This window comes from Xenopus laevis, chromosome 1S (genome assembly GCF_017654675.1).
Source record: "Xenopus laevis strain J_2021 chromosome 1S, Xenopus_laevis_v10.1, whole genome shotgun sequence".
NCBI classification, from domain to species: domain Eukaryota; kingdom Metazoa; phylum Chordata; class Amphibia; order Anura; family Pipidae; genus Xenopus; species Xenopus laevis.
The window spans coordinates 119075036-119094269 of NC_054372.1; the positions used below are offsets into that span (position 1 = coordinate 119075036).

General features: G+C 37.4%; 1 protein-coding gene across 2 annotated transcripts; it reads left to right on the plus strand.

Moving 5' to 3' along the window:
* Positions 1–5658: 5658 nt before the first annotated feature.
* On the plus strand, positions 5659–7606 carry foxd4l1.1.S (forkhead box D4 like 1, gene 1 S homeolog). 2 transcript variants are annotated; one of them, XM_041573791.1, is made up of 2 exons: positions 5659–6892; positions 7546–7606. In XM_041573791.1, exon 1 carries the CDS (start codon positions 5833–5835, stop codon positions 6889–6891), a length of 1059 nt encoding a protein of 352 aa, XP_041429725.1. In that variant the 5' UTR covers positions 5659–5832; the 3' UTR covers position 6892; positions 7546–7606.
* Positions 7607–19234: the final 11628 nt, after the last annotated feature.

Consider the following 19234-nt stretch of genomic DNA (forward strand, 5'->3'; position numbering starts at 1 on the left):
TAAAAAATATTTGGTTCCCAAACATTTATTTTCAGTAAAGCATGGTTACAGAAGACTACCTAAAATATTTGCAGGACCAGGATCTAACACGGGGACTGTCAATCCAGATTTATGTCTATATGTTTGATACTGAATATTACTGTGTACTGTAATAAAAAATACAACACTCATTGTTACTTTACTGCAATATGGATATTTACAAATGTATGCACCTTTAGAAAATTCAATAAAAAACAATTGTTAAAAATATATATATATTTCCTGGGTGTGAACCAATACAAAAACCAGACAAATTGCTTCTTGGGGGATTGCCTAGAATAAAGAGAGCCCAGTGGGGTCCTCTCTTTAGGAAATGAGGTCCTATCAACCAATATCTTTGGAGGGCAAATAATATATAGCCAGCCAACTGCTACTGTCCTTTAGATAAATTTGTACAGAACTAGTTTGCTACATGAACACTGGGGTAGGTAAAGCATGTAGGCTATAGGCCTTAATGATGAATGTAGATTTTATAATAATGTTTGACATAAATAGTATACACTAGAACAGACATCGTAAATATCTATGCAACTTCCATGTCATTGCAGTGATAATGATGCATAGTTGAATTGTGGGGATTTTTTTTATAGAATTACGGGGCATGTTTACTAAAATTGGAGATAAATATCTGGAGAGATTTCTGAAGATGTTGCCCATAGCAACCTATAAGATCTTTGCTTTTGTTTTCTAACTTTTAGGTGGCTGTTTAAATCTAATTGCCGATTGGTTGCCATGGGCGACATCTCCAGAAATCTCACCAGATATTAATCTCCAATGTTAGTAAACATGCCCCTATATTCCATGAACAAATAAGGGTAATTAAAATTACAAGTGGGGGAATGTTTTCTTTTGAAACTCCTTAAAGCCTCCCCTTCCTGTACTGAGCAGTTTCCCACAGAAGGCCTTTCAATAAACAAATTTCCTACACTGACCTCCCCCCCTTACAAAGAGTATACATTAACCTAGTGTGGAAGAAAATCAACTTTCTAACCTCTCAATGACAAAAGTAACAAGCTGGGGTTAATTTTCTCATCATGAGAATGGCTATTCACAGATTAACACCTGCATCTTTGCAGAGCTTAAACCTGCCTAAGACAGTCATTAGTATGGTAACTGTGCAGGAAGACCCCATGAGGGCAGCTAGCACAGAGGGGCTGCTCATTGCCCATGAAGGCAGCACTGGCAACTGAACTTTCCTTTCAATGAAAAAGCAGCGTGGCCTCTGTGTGGTTACATTATCGTTTAAAAGGATAACAAAGCTTTCCTCAAAGCAAACAAATCAAGTGGGACAACAGTGGCCGATTCCTGTTTGTGTGCATAGTGTTTCCCCTTGTGCTCTCCCACTAACATGACAAAAGCATCTGGGAAGGTTGGTTCCAATTAAATTCATACACATAGGGAATCTTTCTTACTATCATCTGGCATCTTCCTGTCGATTCCACGTTTTTGTTTTGGCAATAAGCAAGTATATTCTGTGCACAAAATGCATCCTGAGATGCAAAACTGGTGTGTTTGTTTCCAAATAGATGCAAACATAAATACACAAAAATATAATCTTTACAACTTTAAGGGTAGAAGAGAAAAATTACCTTTATAAATTAGAAACATGATGAAGATCTGAAATAGCTGGTTGTACTAAGCTAGGGAAGAAAAGACCCATATGTTCCAGTGCACCCCATTTGTCTATGCACATGACAGGCACATCATTGGCCTATCAGATAGCTAGAAATACTGACCGCACATGCAGAGTCAGCGCAGTGGAGCTCACGGGCTCCATCCTCTGGCATTTTTGGTATTCTTCGGGTCCCTTCTGCAATTTCCATTAACTTTTGGCACATGCGCAGTTGTCGTGAACCAGAAGATTGCTCCAACTGCGCATGTGCCAATACGCCACTCACATTACGAAGAATACCGAAGCACGGAAGATGGCGCCTGTGGACTCCGCTGCACTAACTCTGCATGTGCGGTCAGTATTTCTAGAGGGGACACAATTCAGGGGTAAGACTGTGCAAAGGGGAGGCAGGGAGGGGGGGCCAGTGGGAACTTTTGTATGAAGGGGTGTTTAGTTCTCCTTTATAGATATTGCTTGACATGCACATGGGCCAACGATAGTTGATTGGAAAATGCACCTTGACAAGTGCTGGCAAAAGTAATTGTCAGGTGATTTAGATCCAAGTTTATTGGGGTTGGTTTCGGTGCTTGGGCATTGCATTTTTGATCTACTTAAAAATGTAGTGATCAGACTGCCTGAAAGAGCCTATGCACAATTACCATTTGAGGCCCTAACACACTGGTGTTCATACATGCATTCCACCATATGGAAGGGCAACCATTATATCACCACATTCCCCTATAATGAAATTTCAAATGCAGCTGAAACACAATGCAACAAACATGTGTATGGGCTCTTAGGTGAGGAGTAAAACCCAATAATTCATAATTTACAGGACTATTGGAATTCTACCAGCCAGTACATAAACAAACTGCTGGCTCCTGCAGAAAATCTGTCAATTACAGAGTGAGTTGGGTTTTAGAGATAAATCTAATTTCACCCTTTTAATAAATTTACACTTACAAATCTATTTAAGTTTCCATAGAAAAGCATAACATTGGCTAAAAAATTGGTCCAAAAGAACAAACCAAAGAGAAAAACAAAATAGTGGTTGAATATGAAATTATATGTGGCAGAATTTTATACCACAAGAATATAAAGCAGCTGCCGGATGACTTTTGATATACTACAGTTAAAGACCAACTATATTCTCTTTTATGATCTCTGTATTTGTAGGATTTTTATATAGATTTTTTTTATAGACGTAGGATAAAGTGTTTTAAACAACTCTTAATATTTTACTTGTAATCAAGTACAGCACGCAATAATTCAAGAATGTGTTCATGTTTAGTCAGAATATTATTTTAATGAAAATGTTAACAGTGGGACCTCAAATAATTGACACAAACATGAATGGCAAGCAGCTCAGGAATTGAGAGTTTTACAGTTGTTATCACTATCTGCCCTTGAAAGCCCCCCTGTGGTGTTCTGTAAACTGTAGGCTGCAGAGCCATTTCCTATGCTGCCTTCATATTCAGAGCTGCTAATAGTCTCTTCTAACACCTTCTTTTCAGATCACAGATGGGGGTCTACTGCTATTGATCAATTCCATTGCCAAAACCACCTGCAAGCCATGGGCAGTTTCAGACAGTGGCAAATTAGCATGTGTACTGTATCTATTTCTGGGCAAAATCAATTATATTTGAATGATGGTGGGTAGACATTATTTAATACTGCATGTCTTGGAGTTGTGGAATATAATGCAGAATAACTAGATATCAAGTATACAGCCCATTGCTGCTTATATACATAAATAGTGAATAAAGTACCCCCTCTTGTAAATTATAAGGATATAAGTTACTGAGGAGTTTCATGACCATATACAAACACGAGGCAGAAGGCCGAGTATTTTTATACAGGTCATGGAACTCCGAGGTAACTTCTAATATCCTCATATTTTGCAACTGGGGGTACTTTATTTATTATAATACACACGATTCAGTGAGTCATGTGACAGAAATGACATCACTACTCATCGTTTATAACTGATGATATCAGTACTCACCGTTTATAAGGATATAATTTACAAGATATTCATGGCTTTTGTGTAATATATATACATACACACATACATACACACATACACACATACACACATACACACATACACACATACACACATACACACATACACACATACACACATATATATTTCAGCCATGCGGCACTGATAAGCAGGGACGACTAGTTATTATGTATGTTTGTATATGCCACTGTTTTAATAGGAGTTTGTGATTAGTGTTCAGTAAACAGAGATTGGGACTGCCTAAGATGTGCGCATTTGAGTCTACTAAAATTGTATATGATTCGCTATTGGTCTTGAAAGAAATATGCTGAGGGTATTACAAATAAAATATATCAATTTGTGACAGAATTGGTAAAATCAAAGATATACTGTTTATAGTATTTTAAGATATATGGATGATATTTACAAGGGTTGACCAGGTGCAAGGTAAAAAATACATAAAGCTGAAAAATGACCAGCAAAACCAGGGAAATCCACAAAAATCAAACATAAACAGAACATAGATATAGATGCATATAAGCATGTAGAGGCCATCCTTTATATCCTATACTTCTTTCATTTTCACAAAATTCATGCTGTTACTGGTCTTTTCAAATATATATATATATATATATATATATATATATATATATATATATATATATAATATCAAAACAGGGGGGTTGTGGGAGCACTCTAAAGGCTTTAAAGTATATATATATAAGTATAATAAATGCTATTGCATATGTACCCAAAACAGGGGTTATTTTGTTACAAAGTTATGATCATAAAATTGATAAGCCACCATACCACGTCAAGGTAAACCCCGAATGGCGGTCCCTAACTTGTTTTATTTATTTTTTATGTGCATTCTAGCATTACCTGTAATCAGTCCATTGACTTAAAAATAAATAAAACAAGTTAGGGACCGCCATTCGGGGTTTACCTTGACGTGGTATGGTGGCTTATCAATTTTATGATCATAACTTTGTAACAAAATAACCCCTGTTTTGGGTACATATGCAATAGCATTTATTATACTTATATATATATACTTTAAAGCCTTTAGAGTGCTCCCACAACCCCCCTGTTTTGATATTGTATATTTAGCCAGGAGCTGTGGCATAGCTTCAGTGGTTGTAGCACCCCATACCCCCCCTTTAAACTAGTGGTGATCCTATGCTTTTAAAATTGGGCGTTTGTTTTGGGAATATCTCTCCTTTAAAAGCCTGATTGCTGGCTGGGGAGGATTTAGCCCTCAGTGAAAAAACAGCGTTTAATGGACTGATTACAGGTAATGCTAGAATGCACATAAAAAATAAATAAAACAAGTTAGGGACCGCCATTCGGGGTTTACCTTGACGTGGTATGGTGGCTTATCAATTTTATGATCATAACTTTGTAACAAAATAACCCCTGTTTTGGGTACATATGCAATAGCATTTATTATACTTATATATATATATACTTTAAAGCCTTTAGAGTGCTCCCACAACCCCCCTGTTTTGATATTATATATATATATATATATATATATATATATATATATTATATATATATATATATATTTATTAAATAAAAACACTTTAATGCAAACCACCTTTATTATATGCTATATATATATATATATATATATATATATATATATATATATATATATATATATATATATATATATATATATATATATATATATATACACACACATACATATACACACACACACACATACACATACTACATTATTGAACCATGGCATATATTGCAGTTAATGTTAGATTGCAAGTTTGTGGTTCTTCAGATCATGTTTGATTACAGATTCTAGCATCCTATAGATACACAAGACTTATGTAATAGTTTATCAATGTATAAAACAGAGACCCTATCCTTATTCAGCAACAGCACAACCCATGCAAGGTCTGACTTCCCCTCCCTCCCAGGTGCAGGACCCTCTCACACAAAGGGTTATTTGACAGATTAACTCCAATTCAAGTGCAGATGACTGCTGGGGCACACCAGTGCTCATATAAAGAGGAGGGGGAGAGAGCAGGGATATATCAGTTATCCCCTTAGCCATTTGGAAACTACACATTCACAGAGAGCAGTGGGGAAGCACAACTCTCACTGGAGATCCTGCTGTCTACTACTTACTGCCAACCAAGCATTAGTGCTAACAATGAGCTTTAGCCAGGAGTCTGGTGCCCATCATCACCCCCAGGATTATGCAGGACTTTCTGATGAGGAGGATGAAATTGATATTCTTGGAGAAGATGATCCCTGCAGCCTAAAGTCACACTTTTACCTACAGCCCACACATTCAGTGATGGGGGACAGTGAGATGCTGAGTCCTTCCAAGCTCAGCTGCACTGAAAGTGAGAGTGATTCCTCTGGAGAGAGTGAAGGAGGTACTTCTAAAGACTCCTCAACCACCCCAACTGGTAGCAAAGCCAAACGGACTCTGGTAAAGCCTCCTTACTCTTACATTGCTCTAATCACCATGGCTATCCTGCAGAGTCCCCACAAGAAACTGACTCTCAGTGGCATCTGTGATTTTATCAGCAGCAAGTTCCCTTACTACAAGGACAAGTTCCCTGCTTGGCAGAATTCCATCAGGCACAACCTGTCCCTTAATGACTGCTTTATTAAAATACCACGGGAACCAGGAAATCCAGGAAAAGGCAATTATTGGACACTGGACCCTGCTTCTGAGGACATGTTTGATAACGGAAGCTTCCTTAGAAGGAGGAAAAGGTTTAAGAGGCACCAACAGGAGTTCTTTAAGGATGGACTCATGATGTACAACTCTCTGCCTTACTACAGACCCTACAGTGCTATCCAACCTCAGCCAGTGCTCCAGCAGACTTCACTGACATGCATGGCAATACCAGAGACCTTGCCCATGTCAACTCACCTTGCACCCTACCCAGACATAAAGAGGAAGGTTTCTTACCCTGCCCAGGGGGTACACAGGGGTTTTAAAGCCCAGGATGCTGATAACCATCCCAATAATTCACAGAGCAAATGTTCATTCAGTATTGAGAACATCATGAGGAAACCCAAGGAGCCAGAGCCAAATATTCAAAGCTTCAACTCACACTGGAACTATAATCATGTATTCCAGAGGCCAAGTTCCTGCCTTCTCCCAGCTGTGCTTAACTTATCCACTGGCCCTCTGCTAGCCAATACTCAGGGTGCCAGGCAATACAACCTCATACAATTCCCTGGGTGTTACTGAAGTAAGTGACTTTGGGTCTCATACAACTCCAGTATTGCCCTCCCATTTTCTTAATATGTTATTGCTCATGGATTCTACAACTAGGACCTTCTTGTGTCCAAATCCAAAGACTTTAATTTTATTTTTTATTTATTGTCGAAGACAAGGTTATCCAATCTGTGACCCTCCACTTTGTACTAAAGTAAAATTTCTAGCACCCCCTAAATTACAAGGTTGTCCGGGAAGGACGGAAGTTGCAGTTCAATAACAGCTAGAGGACCACTGGTTATACATAACCAGACAGTCATATGTACTTGTATGACAACCCAAACGTGGCACATGTGCTGCTGGAGGCTTGAATTACGCTTGAAACACTATGGATTTTATGTATATGTGTGTGAAATTGTGGCTTAGGATGGCTTAGGATGTCACTTGGCCCCAGTGGGCAACGGGTATGCAGTTTTGTAACACCATCCTTTTGTTTTATCTTATTTTACTGTTAATATATAATGTAAATAGAAATGTAATCTATTCAACTATTTATTATAAAAGTTATTGCAACTTTTCAGTCTACTTATGCTAAATAAAATAATTCACCTGAATATACAGACTGCTAATATTTATTTCCATACACATTCATTTTCGATTATCTATCTCTCTTATCTATCTCTCTAGGACAGGGGTCCCCAACCTTTTTTACCCGTGAGCCACATGCAAATGTTAAAAAAAGAGTTGGGGAGCAACACAAGCATTCCAAGCCAGGAATTCAAAAATAAGCACCTGCTTTGAGGACACTGAGAGCAACATCCAAAGGGTTGGAGAGCAACATGTTGCTCACGAGCTACTGGTTGGGGATCATTGCTCTAGGATATACTTTAGAGCCTTTAGTTCCATTAGTATTGCAATGTGGGACTGGTGTTTCCAAATCCAGGTTAACCCTGCTGATCTTGAAATGTTGCTGAAGATACAAATCTTTAGTATTGTAAGAACATAAGTAGCTTGAACTGCCCATCTTTTCTGTACAGCAAATGAATAGGGAGTTAGTCCCTAGAGTAAAAAAAAAAGGGGGGGAACTCATGTATTTCTTTTAGATGTTTCCTTGTTTACATAAAAAATAATACTTAAATTATATTGATTTTGGGGAATATTTACTTAAAATTACACAAGGTAGATAGAACCATAATACATGTAAAATGACCATTATGTATCCCTGTAATTGTTTAATATAAAATGTTATCACTCAGTACCCATATTTGATATACTGTATATTATTTTAGATAACTTATACACTCATTCTTCCTAAGTTAAAATATATGTAAGACTGAAATCACTCAGTTAAATAACAATACTGCACAAACTGTTGGTACAAATGGAAATAATGTGTAGGCAACAGCTTTCACATGCTGTAAATGGAGCTGGTAATAGATTATACAGCAGAAAGGCAAAGGCTATGCATTTAATCATTTATCCTTTTGTTATTACTCTGCATTGCATTACCATGTGCTATAAAAATTGGCATACATTCTGCTTTTGATTGCAGACCTTTTACTTTATATTGAATATTCTACATTCTCAGCTTTGCCTTACATGTAGCAGTAAATGGGTAAATCACACTGCAGAAAATGATGCTAATTTGTAAACAATAAATGTAAGGGAAAGTGATATTATACAAACCAATACCCAACCATTTCCTCAGTATAAGATCCTCAGTATTTATAATGTGCCTTATCTAGCAGTCACTTGTTCATTTGGGGGGTCTCTAAAAAAATGCAGGCGCAGTTAGTAGTTTGGCATTATTTTAGGGGTCCAAATTCACATTACAACAGAGCATTTACTTGTAACAACCAATCAGAACTTTGCATTTATTTGATAACTTGGAGTGGTTAGATCAAAGCTAATTGCTGATTAATAGCAATAGACTAGTTTACAAGTCTTTAGTATGAACATATTAATTTATTTTGCAGGGCAAGATGCCTGTCTATTCACAAAAAAAGTTATACATCAAAAAAAAAAAAAAAGGAATGGATGGACAGTCTTTGTTGCTCTATCTGTTGCAGAACTACAGCTATCAACACGATCCTGTAAGCTCAGCTGCAGAGAACCAAATGTTCCGACCCCCTTGGTACTAATAGTAAAACCTTTCTCTCCAATGAGCAAAGCAAAATATCCTGCTGTGTGATCTTTGGATGCTATTTTTTCTGAGGATGGATCATTTAAAGTGTTACCTGCCTGCAATGTTCATTGCCTTCTAACAAAACTCTTTGTGCCACTTACAATTACCCATTAGCCTTCGTGTAATGTAGCAGAACTGTTGGGTTTACAAGGAGCAGCACTGGGTGTAAATAGGAGGAAGTCATTGGCCTTAGGCAAAATTAACACCTCAAACTCCTACTGGTAAGAACAAATCACAAAGTAACAAAAGAGAACTGAAACCCATTGTAAGAATGCATTGGATTGCCCATATACTGTTACTAAAGACATTTACATCCACAAAGTCAAAGCAATGCAGCGATCTCACAGGGAATAAAGGGAAATGCCTTTTAACTCAGTCTCAGAGACACAAACCACAATATTCTTTATACACAGCACTCTTACAAGCTAAGCAAAGCAGTGAGTGTGTTGTAGATATGATGCAATTAAACACACTGTGAAGCTGCACAGTTACATTTACCTCCAATATGTAAACATGTAAAACACCACTTTTTTGCAGATTGATTGGATTGATCTTTTATGGTAATTATTGTACAGTAGATTTGAATACTGGGATAAATGTCTATACTGTCAGTAGCCAAACACCTCTGACTTTCTGGGATACTGTATATATGCACACATATGCAAATACACAATAGGGGGCAGAGCAGAAAGTACAACTATGCTTTAAAGGGGTTATTCACCTTTGAGTTACATTTTAGTAATGTTCTGAGACAATTATTCAGCAGCTCTCTAGTTTGCAATTTCACCAATTTGATTTGAATAAAAGACTGAAATATGAATGGAAGAGGGCCAACATAGAAAGATAAGTAATATAAAAAGTAGCAATAACACTTAAGGGGTCATTTATTAAAAATTTTTCATATTTTACCAGAAACAACTCAACCTAACTATTTTTTTTAGTTTATAGGCTTAAATACCTCGAATACTTCAAAATTTAGCCAAATCCAGAATCAAACACCCAAAAATCATGAAGGCAAAAAACATCTTTAATAGTTAAAGGGACCTCCGGCATTGACTTTTACATGAATTTGTCAGGTTATAGCTGGAGTATTTTCAGATTTAGATTTTTTTTGCAGCATTGAGGGCATAATAAATCTTGAAATATTTGAGGTTTTTTTCCCTCTAAAAATTCGAAATAGTTTTTTTAGGTAAAAAAAACTACTTTTTTTTTTAGAGAAAACAAAACTGAACCTTTAATAAATAGACCCCACAATGTGTAGCCTTACAGAACATTTTTTTTAGATGGGGTCAGAGACAGAAGGAGGCAAATAATTAAAAAATTGTGAATAAAATACCAATTGAAAATTTGCTTAGATTTGGCCATTTTGTAAGGTAATAAACTGCAAAGGGTTACTGTAGAGAACACTATATGGAATGTTTGGGGACTGACCTTTCCTCATCATATAGAAACAAATACAGGCAAATAATTTCCAGGAGTTTGATGAAGCAAAATAGGAATCATACACCACCTTGTGGCTGAAGTGGTAACACTTAGTTTGTATATGTTCTACAGTTGCCACTTGTCAGCTTTATGCAAAGGATTACTTGCCTGTAGATCTGTCTTGTCTTGTTTCCCTATTAATAACACTGCTATCAGAAATAATTATCACTTGCCCTTTCATATAAATTGGAAGCTGATGTTACATACAATGGACTATTTATAAAAAAAATATTGTAACAGTAGTTATATATCTTTTTTATTTTGTGAAGAAGTAACAAATACGTACATGACTGACAGGCAGATTTCTTAACACCTGGAAGGAAAAATTCTCAACCGTTTTTTATATATTTTTTCCACATGGGAAAATGAATTTTTGCTCATGTTCCCATGCAGACAAGTCCATTCTCAACATTGTTCTCTGTGTAATAAGTAGGAGAGCCATGCAGGCTTTCCATTGCATGAGACTAATTATTGTACAATAGGAACCTTATTAAGTTGTAGTTGCTGGACAGTCAGGTTTGGAATGAGCAAATAAGGGAATGTGCAGGGATAAAAAGAGTGTAGCCATTGCTCATTTGTGGGTATTGAAGAAGAACTTTGTTTTTTTTTTCAGCCACAAGGTGGTGATGGATACTTGTTTTGTGAGCATCACAGGGTTGAAGATTGTTCACCATCACTAGATAGAGAAAAGCTTCCAAAACATTATTTAAAAAGCAAACGTCTTCCCTGAATGTCTAGACAGGCATCAGCCATGGAGCACAATAAAGGGTTAAGGCTGAGTTAGAAGACTTTCTAGATGTCAATGTGCTCAATGACTAAATGTGGCAATTCAGTCCATTCACACAATGGGTTTCACTTCACTGTTGTTACTGGGTAATTTGTTCTTACCATTCAGTATTTCATTTAGCCCAGGGTTAATTGCTTCTTCAAATTAACACAAAATGCTCCTCAATGGAAACCTGTGATTTCTAAAGTTTATGGAGGGTTGTGGGTAATTGGTACAATAAGTGTTTTGTTAGGGTACAATGAATGTTGCAGGCTAGAAATAACTATAAATGTCTCTCATCATATATTTATTGATCTAATGGGGCAAATTTACTAAAGAGCATGATGTCATTTCGGTACTTCACCAATTTACTAACGGGAGCAGGAGTAACTTCGCAAGCGAAAGAGACTGACGCTGGCGCTCATTCGCACTCAATCGCCAGGCGAAGTTGCGCTCTGGTGAAGGGACTTAACTACACAAATTCACTAAGATGCAGATCTTACTGACGTTACCTCTTGCACCAGACTTGCCGCCACCTCAGACCAGGCGAAGTGCAATAGAGTAGATAGGACGATCTCAAAATTTAGTTGAAACATTTTCTAAGTCCCAAAAAAACACTGACATCTTTTCCTTTTTTCAGGATGATAGGCTGCAAATGAGCGTAATTTTTTTTTGGGGTACCCTGCTTCCCCCCTACGTTTCCTTACATATGGCACATAAACTATACACTCGGCTCATGTGTAGGGCAATATAACAACTTTATTTTCTTTTATTAAGCTTCGCTGGGCTTGTGTAATGTAATGTATTTGCTGCAACATATACGTCCGTTCAACTTTAAACTTTCCGCCATACGCAAATTAGCCAACTCTAATGCAACTTCGCTTGGCTTGCTGAATTAACGGTTGCGCAACTTCACCAGTGCTCGGTGCCCTGGACGCAACTTCGCATGTTTGTGAATTAGCGTTGTCTGAGCGAATTTTCGCCTGGCGAAGTGTTGCTCTGCCTACGAAGCAGTCGCTATCGAATGTTCAGCGCTTAGTAAATTTGCCCCAATGTTGCCAAGTTTATAATATTATCATAAATTGGGGGTCTCACAATAAATGAACAAACAAGAGTTACAGAATTACAGGGTGTTTCTCACAAGAGCTTACAACAATCACCTAATGAAAGGGCTTCTGTAGTTTCCAAAGCCTTTGCCTAAACTTGCCTCCTGCCCTGTATTCCACCAGGAAATTAAATACAGTGGATAAATGCTACACTCTAGTGGCTTGCAAACAATGGGGGTGTCCTGTTTTGGGGTTCCTAGAGCAGTGGATTGGTGAGGCCCAGTATAACTGAATAGGCAAAAATTGCTTCTAAATTATGATAGATATCCTTGCAGCTATAAGAAAGTAACTGCAGCGGACATGGTTTAATATATCTGGAACCTTGTTATGTGCTAATCAAATATGTTTACTGCAATAGGGAGCCAAAATGCCTTATAGGAATAGTTCATCTTTAAAGGAACTTTACGTATGTTATACAATGTCCTAGTTTAGCAACTTTTCAATTGGTCTTCATTTTTCATTAAAATTTTATTCTTACTGCTTCTATTCATATTCCAAGTTCTTATTCCAGCCACTGCCTTGTTGCTAGGGTAGAATTGACCCTAGCAACCAGAGAACTGCTTAAATTCCAAACTGGAGAGCTGCTGAACAATAAATCTTCCCCTATGTGTATCCACCTTTTACTAAATACAAACACAAAATACTATGGTTAAACCATTCCTTAACAAAGTAAGAGGCTGTAACAGGCCACTGTTAGTAATAAGCTACATATACCAGTTCTGAAGGTGTCTGTAGAAATATTTAGAGAAATGTGCATTGGGCGACAGTTTGGACTTGTATGGATTGGAGACAGACTATATACCCAGGAATAATTATTGTTCAAAGTTATTTTGGCATTGTTTGTGTATTGTGAGATGCTACAATATGTGATTGAGACATTTTGTTGGAATTTGAGATTTAAGTTGGGATTCATATACATGAGCTACATTAGAGGGACAGGCTCAAGTTGGGTTAGGACTGGTTAGTATTGGAACTGGTCAAATACATTTTGAGCCATGCATCACTAGTCCAAATAACTCTGCCGAATATCCTCCTATACGGGCCAAATATAATAACAGTATATACATAAATAACACAGTTATTGATATTTTTATACCCAGAGTGTATTGCTTCCCAGAATTCTAGCATCTAGAAATGTGCTGCTGCTAGATGCAAGGTCTCTATTAAAATTTGTTAGACTATTAGTGCAAGTTGTAATATACAGTATAATAGTGACACCTACTGGAGCTACAGAAAATTAAACATATTACAAGGTATTTTAGGCAGTTCCAGTTGCTTCAGGATTATCACTTAGTAGAAAGTAGCTGGTCATTAATCATTAGCAGAAATATAGCTTGACTTTGGAGTATCCAACTATCTCACTTAAGAGTTATTAGTAATAATAAGGTAGTACCAAAGCATGACAACCTATTAAGCTGGCCATAGACGCAAAGATCTGATCATACGAATCGAGGATTCGTACGATTTTCGGACCGTGTGTCTAGAGTCCCGACATTTTTCGTATGGCGGAGATCGGTCGTTTGATCGATAGGACAGGTTAAAAGATTTCTGTCAGCTGCGGGTAATATCTCTGCGTGTATTGCCAATCGTACAATTTTCAGAGGGAGACTGTCACTAGCTTTTGTCAGACATAACTTTCGTACGATTGCTGTCAGGGGCAGAACATCGACTGATCTGTTCTTTTGTACTTTATTTGATCGGAATGGTTAGTGGCAGGTCGGGAGATGTGGAAGTCCGATCGTAAGTTAATTCGGATCTTTGCGTTTGTGGCCAGCTTTATACAAATCCAATATGTATAACTATGTGCCCAACTTGTATTACTCAGCACTGCATATATAGGGATTACAACTGAAAATACATATGTGCAGGGTCAAACTGGGCCCAGCTGCCCCAAGTCCCGCTATTACCGCCACCCCTCCTACCTCCCTCCCGGCCCCCGGTTATGGCAGCGAACAGGAAAAAGGTATGTGCGGGGGGCCGGAGGGGGGTTGCAGCTGTGGAGTAGGGGAGGGCCCGGCCAGCTTGTCTTTGCCAATGGGGCACAGGGGGCCTGTGGGGTCCCAAAGCAGCTGCCCCGGTGGGCCCCAGGCCCCCAGCCCAACATCCATGCATTAATATATGTAAAATACCAAAAAGGGGGGGTTGTGGGAGCACTCCAAGGCTAAGTTAAAATGTGTTTCAATACAATAGTAGTGCTACTGATTTGGCCAATTAATCAATGCACATTCTCTGGTCCCCTGTCTCACAAGTAATTCGGTATATATGCAAGTGAATGTATTTACAAAAGCAGGGGTTTTTAATTACAAAGTTATGATCATAAAGTTGATAAGCCACCATACTACGTCACACGGTGGTCCCTAACTTGTTTACCTCTGGTCATAGTATAAAAAGTCTTGTACCTCTCTGCATAGTAGCATTACTTGTAATCAGTGTCTCCTGAACCTTGGTTTCAGTCAGGGCTAAATCCTCCCCCGACACTAGCTTTTGCAGAAAGACTGCCCAAACCAACACCCATTTTTTAAAAGCACAGGACCACCATTTGTTTAAAGGGGCGGGTGTGGGGGTGCTACAAATCACATGAATCTTAGCCTGCAGCTTCTGGCTACAATACAAAAAAGGGGGGTTGTGGGTACACTCCAAGGCTAAGTTAAAATGTAAGTGCTACTGATTTGGCCAATTAATCAATGCACATCCCCTGGTCCCCTGTCTCATAAGTAATTCAGTATATATGGAAGTGCGTGTGTTTACAAAAACAGGGATTTTTAGTTACAAAGTTATGATCATAAAATTTGATAAGCCACATTAATATATGTACACATTGTAAGCCTGTACTTTTATCATCAGTATACAGCCATTTAATACAGGGGTATACTTCCTCTAAGGGGTCCCTCTGATTTCAGGTGGTGCCATTCCCTGGACACCTGGCAATGTCTCAATATCAATGAAAAACACAAAATAGGAGCTAAACACACCAATGCCCTTGTAAGTGCTTAACCTGCTTATTTACTTGTTACTACATCTGCCTAAAAACTGTCTGTAAGTATACGGATGGCATCATGGCTTTGTACACAGAGCTGCGAAATATGTTGGTGCTATAAAAATACATGTTAATAGTAATTAAACTGCAACAATTCTACCAACTCAAGCACACAGGTTACTGTGCAAAAGGCATATCTTATTGGCACAGTACTGTGTGTAGTAGGTACAAATTCTTTTTTCTGTAGTATGGGCAAAACACTAGAGATGAAAGAGACAGAGGGCAGTATATCGACATAATATTCTCTTTCACTTATTCTACTGGAATTGCTAAATGCTTGCTCTTAGTTATTTGCCCAGGCCAAACTTTGCCCATGTTACTGTATTCACTGTAGTGAACAAATAGCATATTTTATGTTGTTTAAACATGAGCAAATCCAAATTCTTTCATTGAATTTAGATTTAGGTTTTGACTGTTCTGTACCCTCTAAATGAATTATTTAATGTTTCACGGTTAACATCACAGGGTATTCAGAGTGAAAGACAAGAAAGGGTTGCCCCAAATAAGAGAAATATCAGGAAAATAAAAATCTAACGGACTTCACTAATTTTTATAAAGATCATGGTAAGACATGGGGCTAATTCAGCCACAGTAATGTGGTCCCCCAAATTTTAGGGGGACACAGAAATGAGTTTGCTGTGGGTCCTAATAACTTCCATATACACCACTGAATTTATACATCTTATATAATAATATGCAGATATGAATGGAGACTATAAATACTGTATGTGTTTTATAAGATGATGAATATTCAGAATGGGTATCTGTAAAAGATTAATAGGCTGCAGGGTTTTCAACATTAAAATAGTTTATTCAATATATTTTTTGGATGCTACAAGTATTTGCTGATATACAGAAAGTCTTTTCCAGGAACACGTTTAATTCAGGCAAGTCCGTCATAGCTGGTAAATGTGTATCCCGTGGCTTTATTCAATTTTCCGGATCTTTGTAGAACCTTCTGCTCACCAGACACGAATTCTAGAATGAAAAGGAGAGAGAGAATGATACAGAGATGAGAGTTTGATCATATTTGAGCCCCGGCTTGTCATATCCTTACTCAAACAGTTCTAAAGAACAAGAGCAGAGCATGATGGTTAGTGACCTGTAAATATATACTATATGGAAGCATCACTAATAAACCCAGCCAGACAGGAAGGTGCCAGTCTTGAAATATATGATCTAAGGTAATATTGGGGTTTTCTTCTATGTGTGTGGTGGCTGATAAATTTTATGATTTTCAATGTTTGAATAAAGTGGCTGATTTTAAATATATATGCACTTGCAGAGAATATATTGCTGGTTAAACACATTGAGTATTCCCATTCAGTACAAATGTTGCCATTGTTTCATTCTAGCACAAAGTGAAACTTTAACGTAAGTGACTGACCCCTGCTGGTTATATTTATCAATTGTATAATGACCGTACCAGGGCTGCACTGAATCCACATTTTCTGGATCCAGCCAAATACAGAATTTTCCATTAAGGAGTCGGCCAAATCCTTAACCAAATCTGAATCTAGGGCAAGATAGGTATATTATCTGAAAGGAGGGGCCTTAGGGTTTTAGGATATAACCCGCATTCTGCTAGAAGCAGGCAGAGGGGATTTTAGGAACAATATTAGGCATTACGGTCCTTCTTTGATACCCCCAGAATCTATAATACAGTCTTTTACAAATGACTGTTCTTTTAGAACGAATATTGAAATCTACAATCTTGTTATAATGGTACAATAACCCTGTAAATATATCAACTGGCTCTAGATTTTTTTATATATTTGTCTTGCAAATCTTAATTTATGAGTCCAGTTTAGCATATAGGCTGCTATCAAGGACAATACAATAAGCAGTATGGAGCAGGTCTCAATTCAAACTAATCGCATAATAAAAAATCTTACCTGTATCTGTTAATCTGTATCCTTGTAAGTAGAGTCACTGACAGGAACAACGGTGCGATGATGGAAACATTGGCACCTGGTTCATTATGGCAACACTAGGAATATACAAGCTCAGAAGATAATGGTTAACAAGGATATTTTTCCATGAAGATTATTAAAAAAATGCTTTAGGTAGGTTAACATTCCTATATATGATTAACTGCCACAGCCTTCCACACTTACAGTATATCTCCTTTTATGATTCATCACAAGGAGACTTACCAGTAAATACAGTTCAGGAATATTCATCAGAGTATCTACGTCACTATGCAGTTCTTCTGAGGTTTTTAAACTTTTTGAGGCTGTGGCCTCCATCTGATAAGCAACATTAGTCAGGAGTCATAACTATAGAGGACGTAGGCCCTGTGACTGCTGGGAGGAGCCGTTATAGGGAGCCTAGTGGAACAATTAGAAGTTGTTTTATAAAGAAATGTCCCTAGCTGACATTCTCCTCTATATGTGCTCTGCCATTTCTTCATTTTGTTTCTATACACTTGCTATTTTTCTCTAACACCCTTTCAGTCTAAAACCCACTTTTTGAAGTCTTTACTTACCTTTATTACTTGAAAATAAAGAGACCCAAAGTAGGATGTGAGAGGGTAGGTCTCACCATACCCATGACATTATTTATACATATAGATAGATAAGTTATTTAATTAACTAGGGGTCAGAGGAGTTTTCTCTTAGTTTAAACCTTACCCATCTGCCTGCTCATGTCACACTGCTGTGTCTTGTCATTTCATAAGTGCAGGTGCCAATGATCTTGCTTTGGTGGCCCAATAAGTAGTTATTCCACTCTCTGGAAGTTCATGTAGGAGACACACTAATATAATTCATAAATAGATCCCACTTATGTTTTTAAGATTAAAAACCTTAGCTACTTCCATTCCTGTTGGTAATAAATATAAAGCTTAACTGGATTAAAAACACAAATTATATCAAGATGGTATTACAATAAATACAGGTAATTGAACAGAATATTCTCTGTGAATTTAATCCTTAATTTGGGTCGAGTTACAAATGTATCTCTAGCATCTTTGCCTGGAAGTTTGAAATCCTAGCTGATCTAATGGCTTGTGATTGTCAGGAGGTTAATAAATCACAACCTATTAGCTATGCCCTCACTGATATCACAGATCATGGTAAACAAAATGTTGGGTGCATTTTTTTATCTATGGGCATATCTTTCAAATGACATGTTAGTGACACTGAATGAGACATTGCCCTAGTAAATCTGCGGAACCACGTGGTATAAAGGGTAATTGGGAACTTTAGAAAATAGGTTACATTTTCCAAGCTTGATTTACAGGTTCTTTTTTATTATTTCTTATGTGAATTTAATTTTATAATGATTTGGGGTAGGGCTTTTTTCCTGGGTATTATGGAGAAAATGACAGTCTGAAAACCTGTGCAACAGTATTTTGAATTAGTTATAGATATAAGGTTCTTATAAACTTAAAAGGGGCAGTGAGACCAGATTTTACTAAGGAATTCTATTAAATATATTCTCTGTATATCATGGTAGATGTTAATACTACATATTTTACACTGCATCTGACATAGGATGTACAAGTACAGTTACTATTATTAGCAGTTTTTTTCAAGTTTTTGAAATTATCAGCTGTTCAACAATAAGATTTATAAGAGTTATTAGATGTAGGTTGTGATTTCACTAGAGGGGTACCACTAGTAGCCTGTAAATGGACTGACCAGTCACAGGCCTCTAGCTATGCCCACCCCAATCCCCCCCTCTGGTGGCATCACAAGCCATGTATTGATGTATGGAGGCAGCAGGTTGTGCATAGCATATACTATAATTTACCTTAGAACTATAACAAATAGCCACATCATAAGTGGTCATAAGGG

What these genes read in the sequence shown, in the direction of transcription:
- foxd4l1.1.S (XM_041573791.1), top strand. Translation starts at nt 5,833, where the DNA reads ATGAGCTTTAGCCAGGAGTCTGGTGCCCATCATCACCCCCAGGATTAT.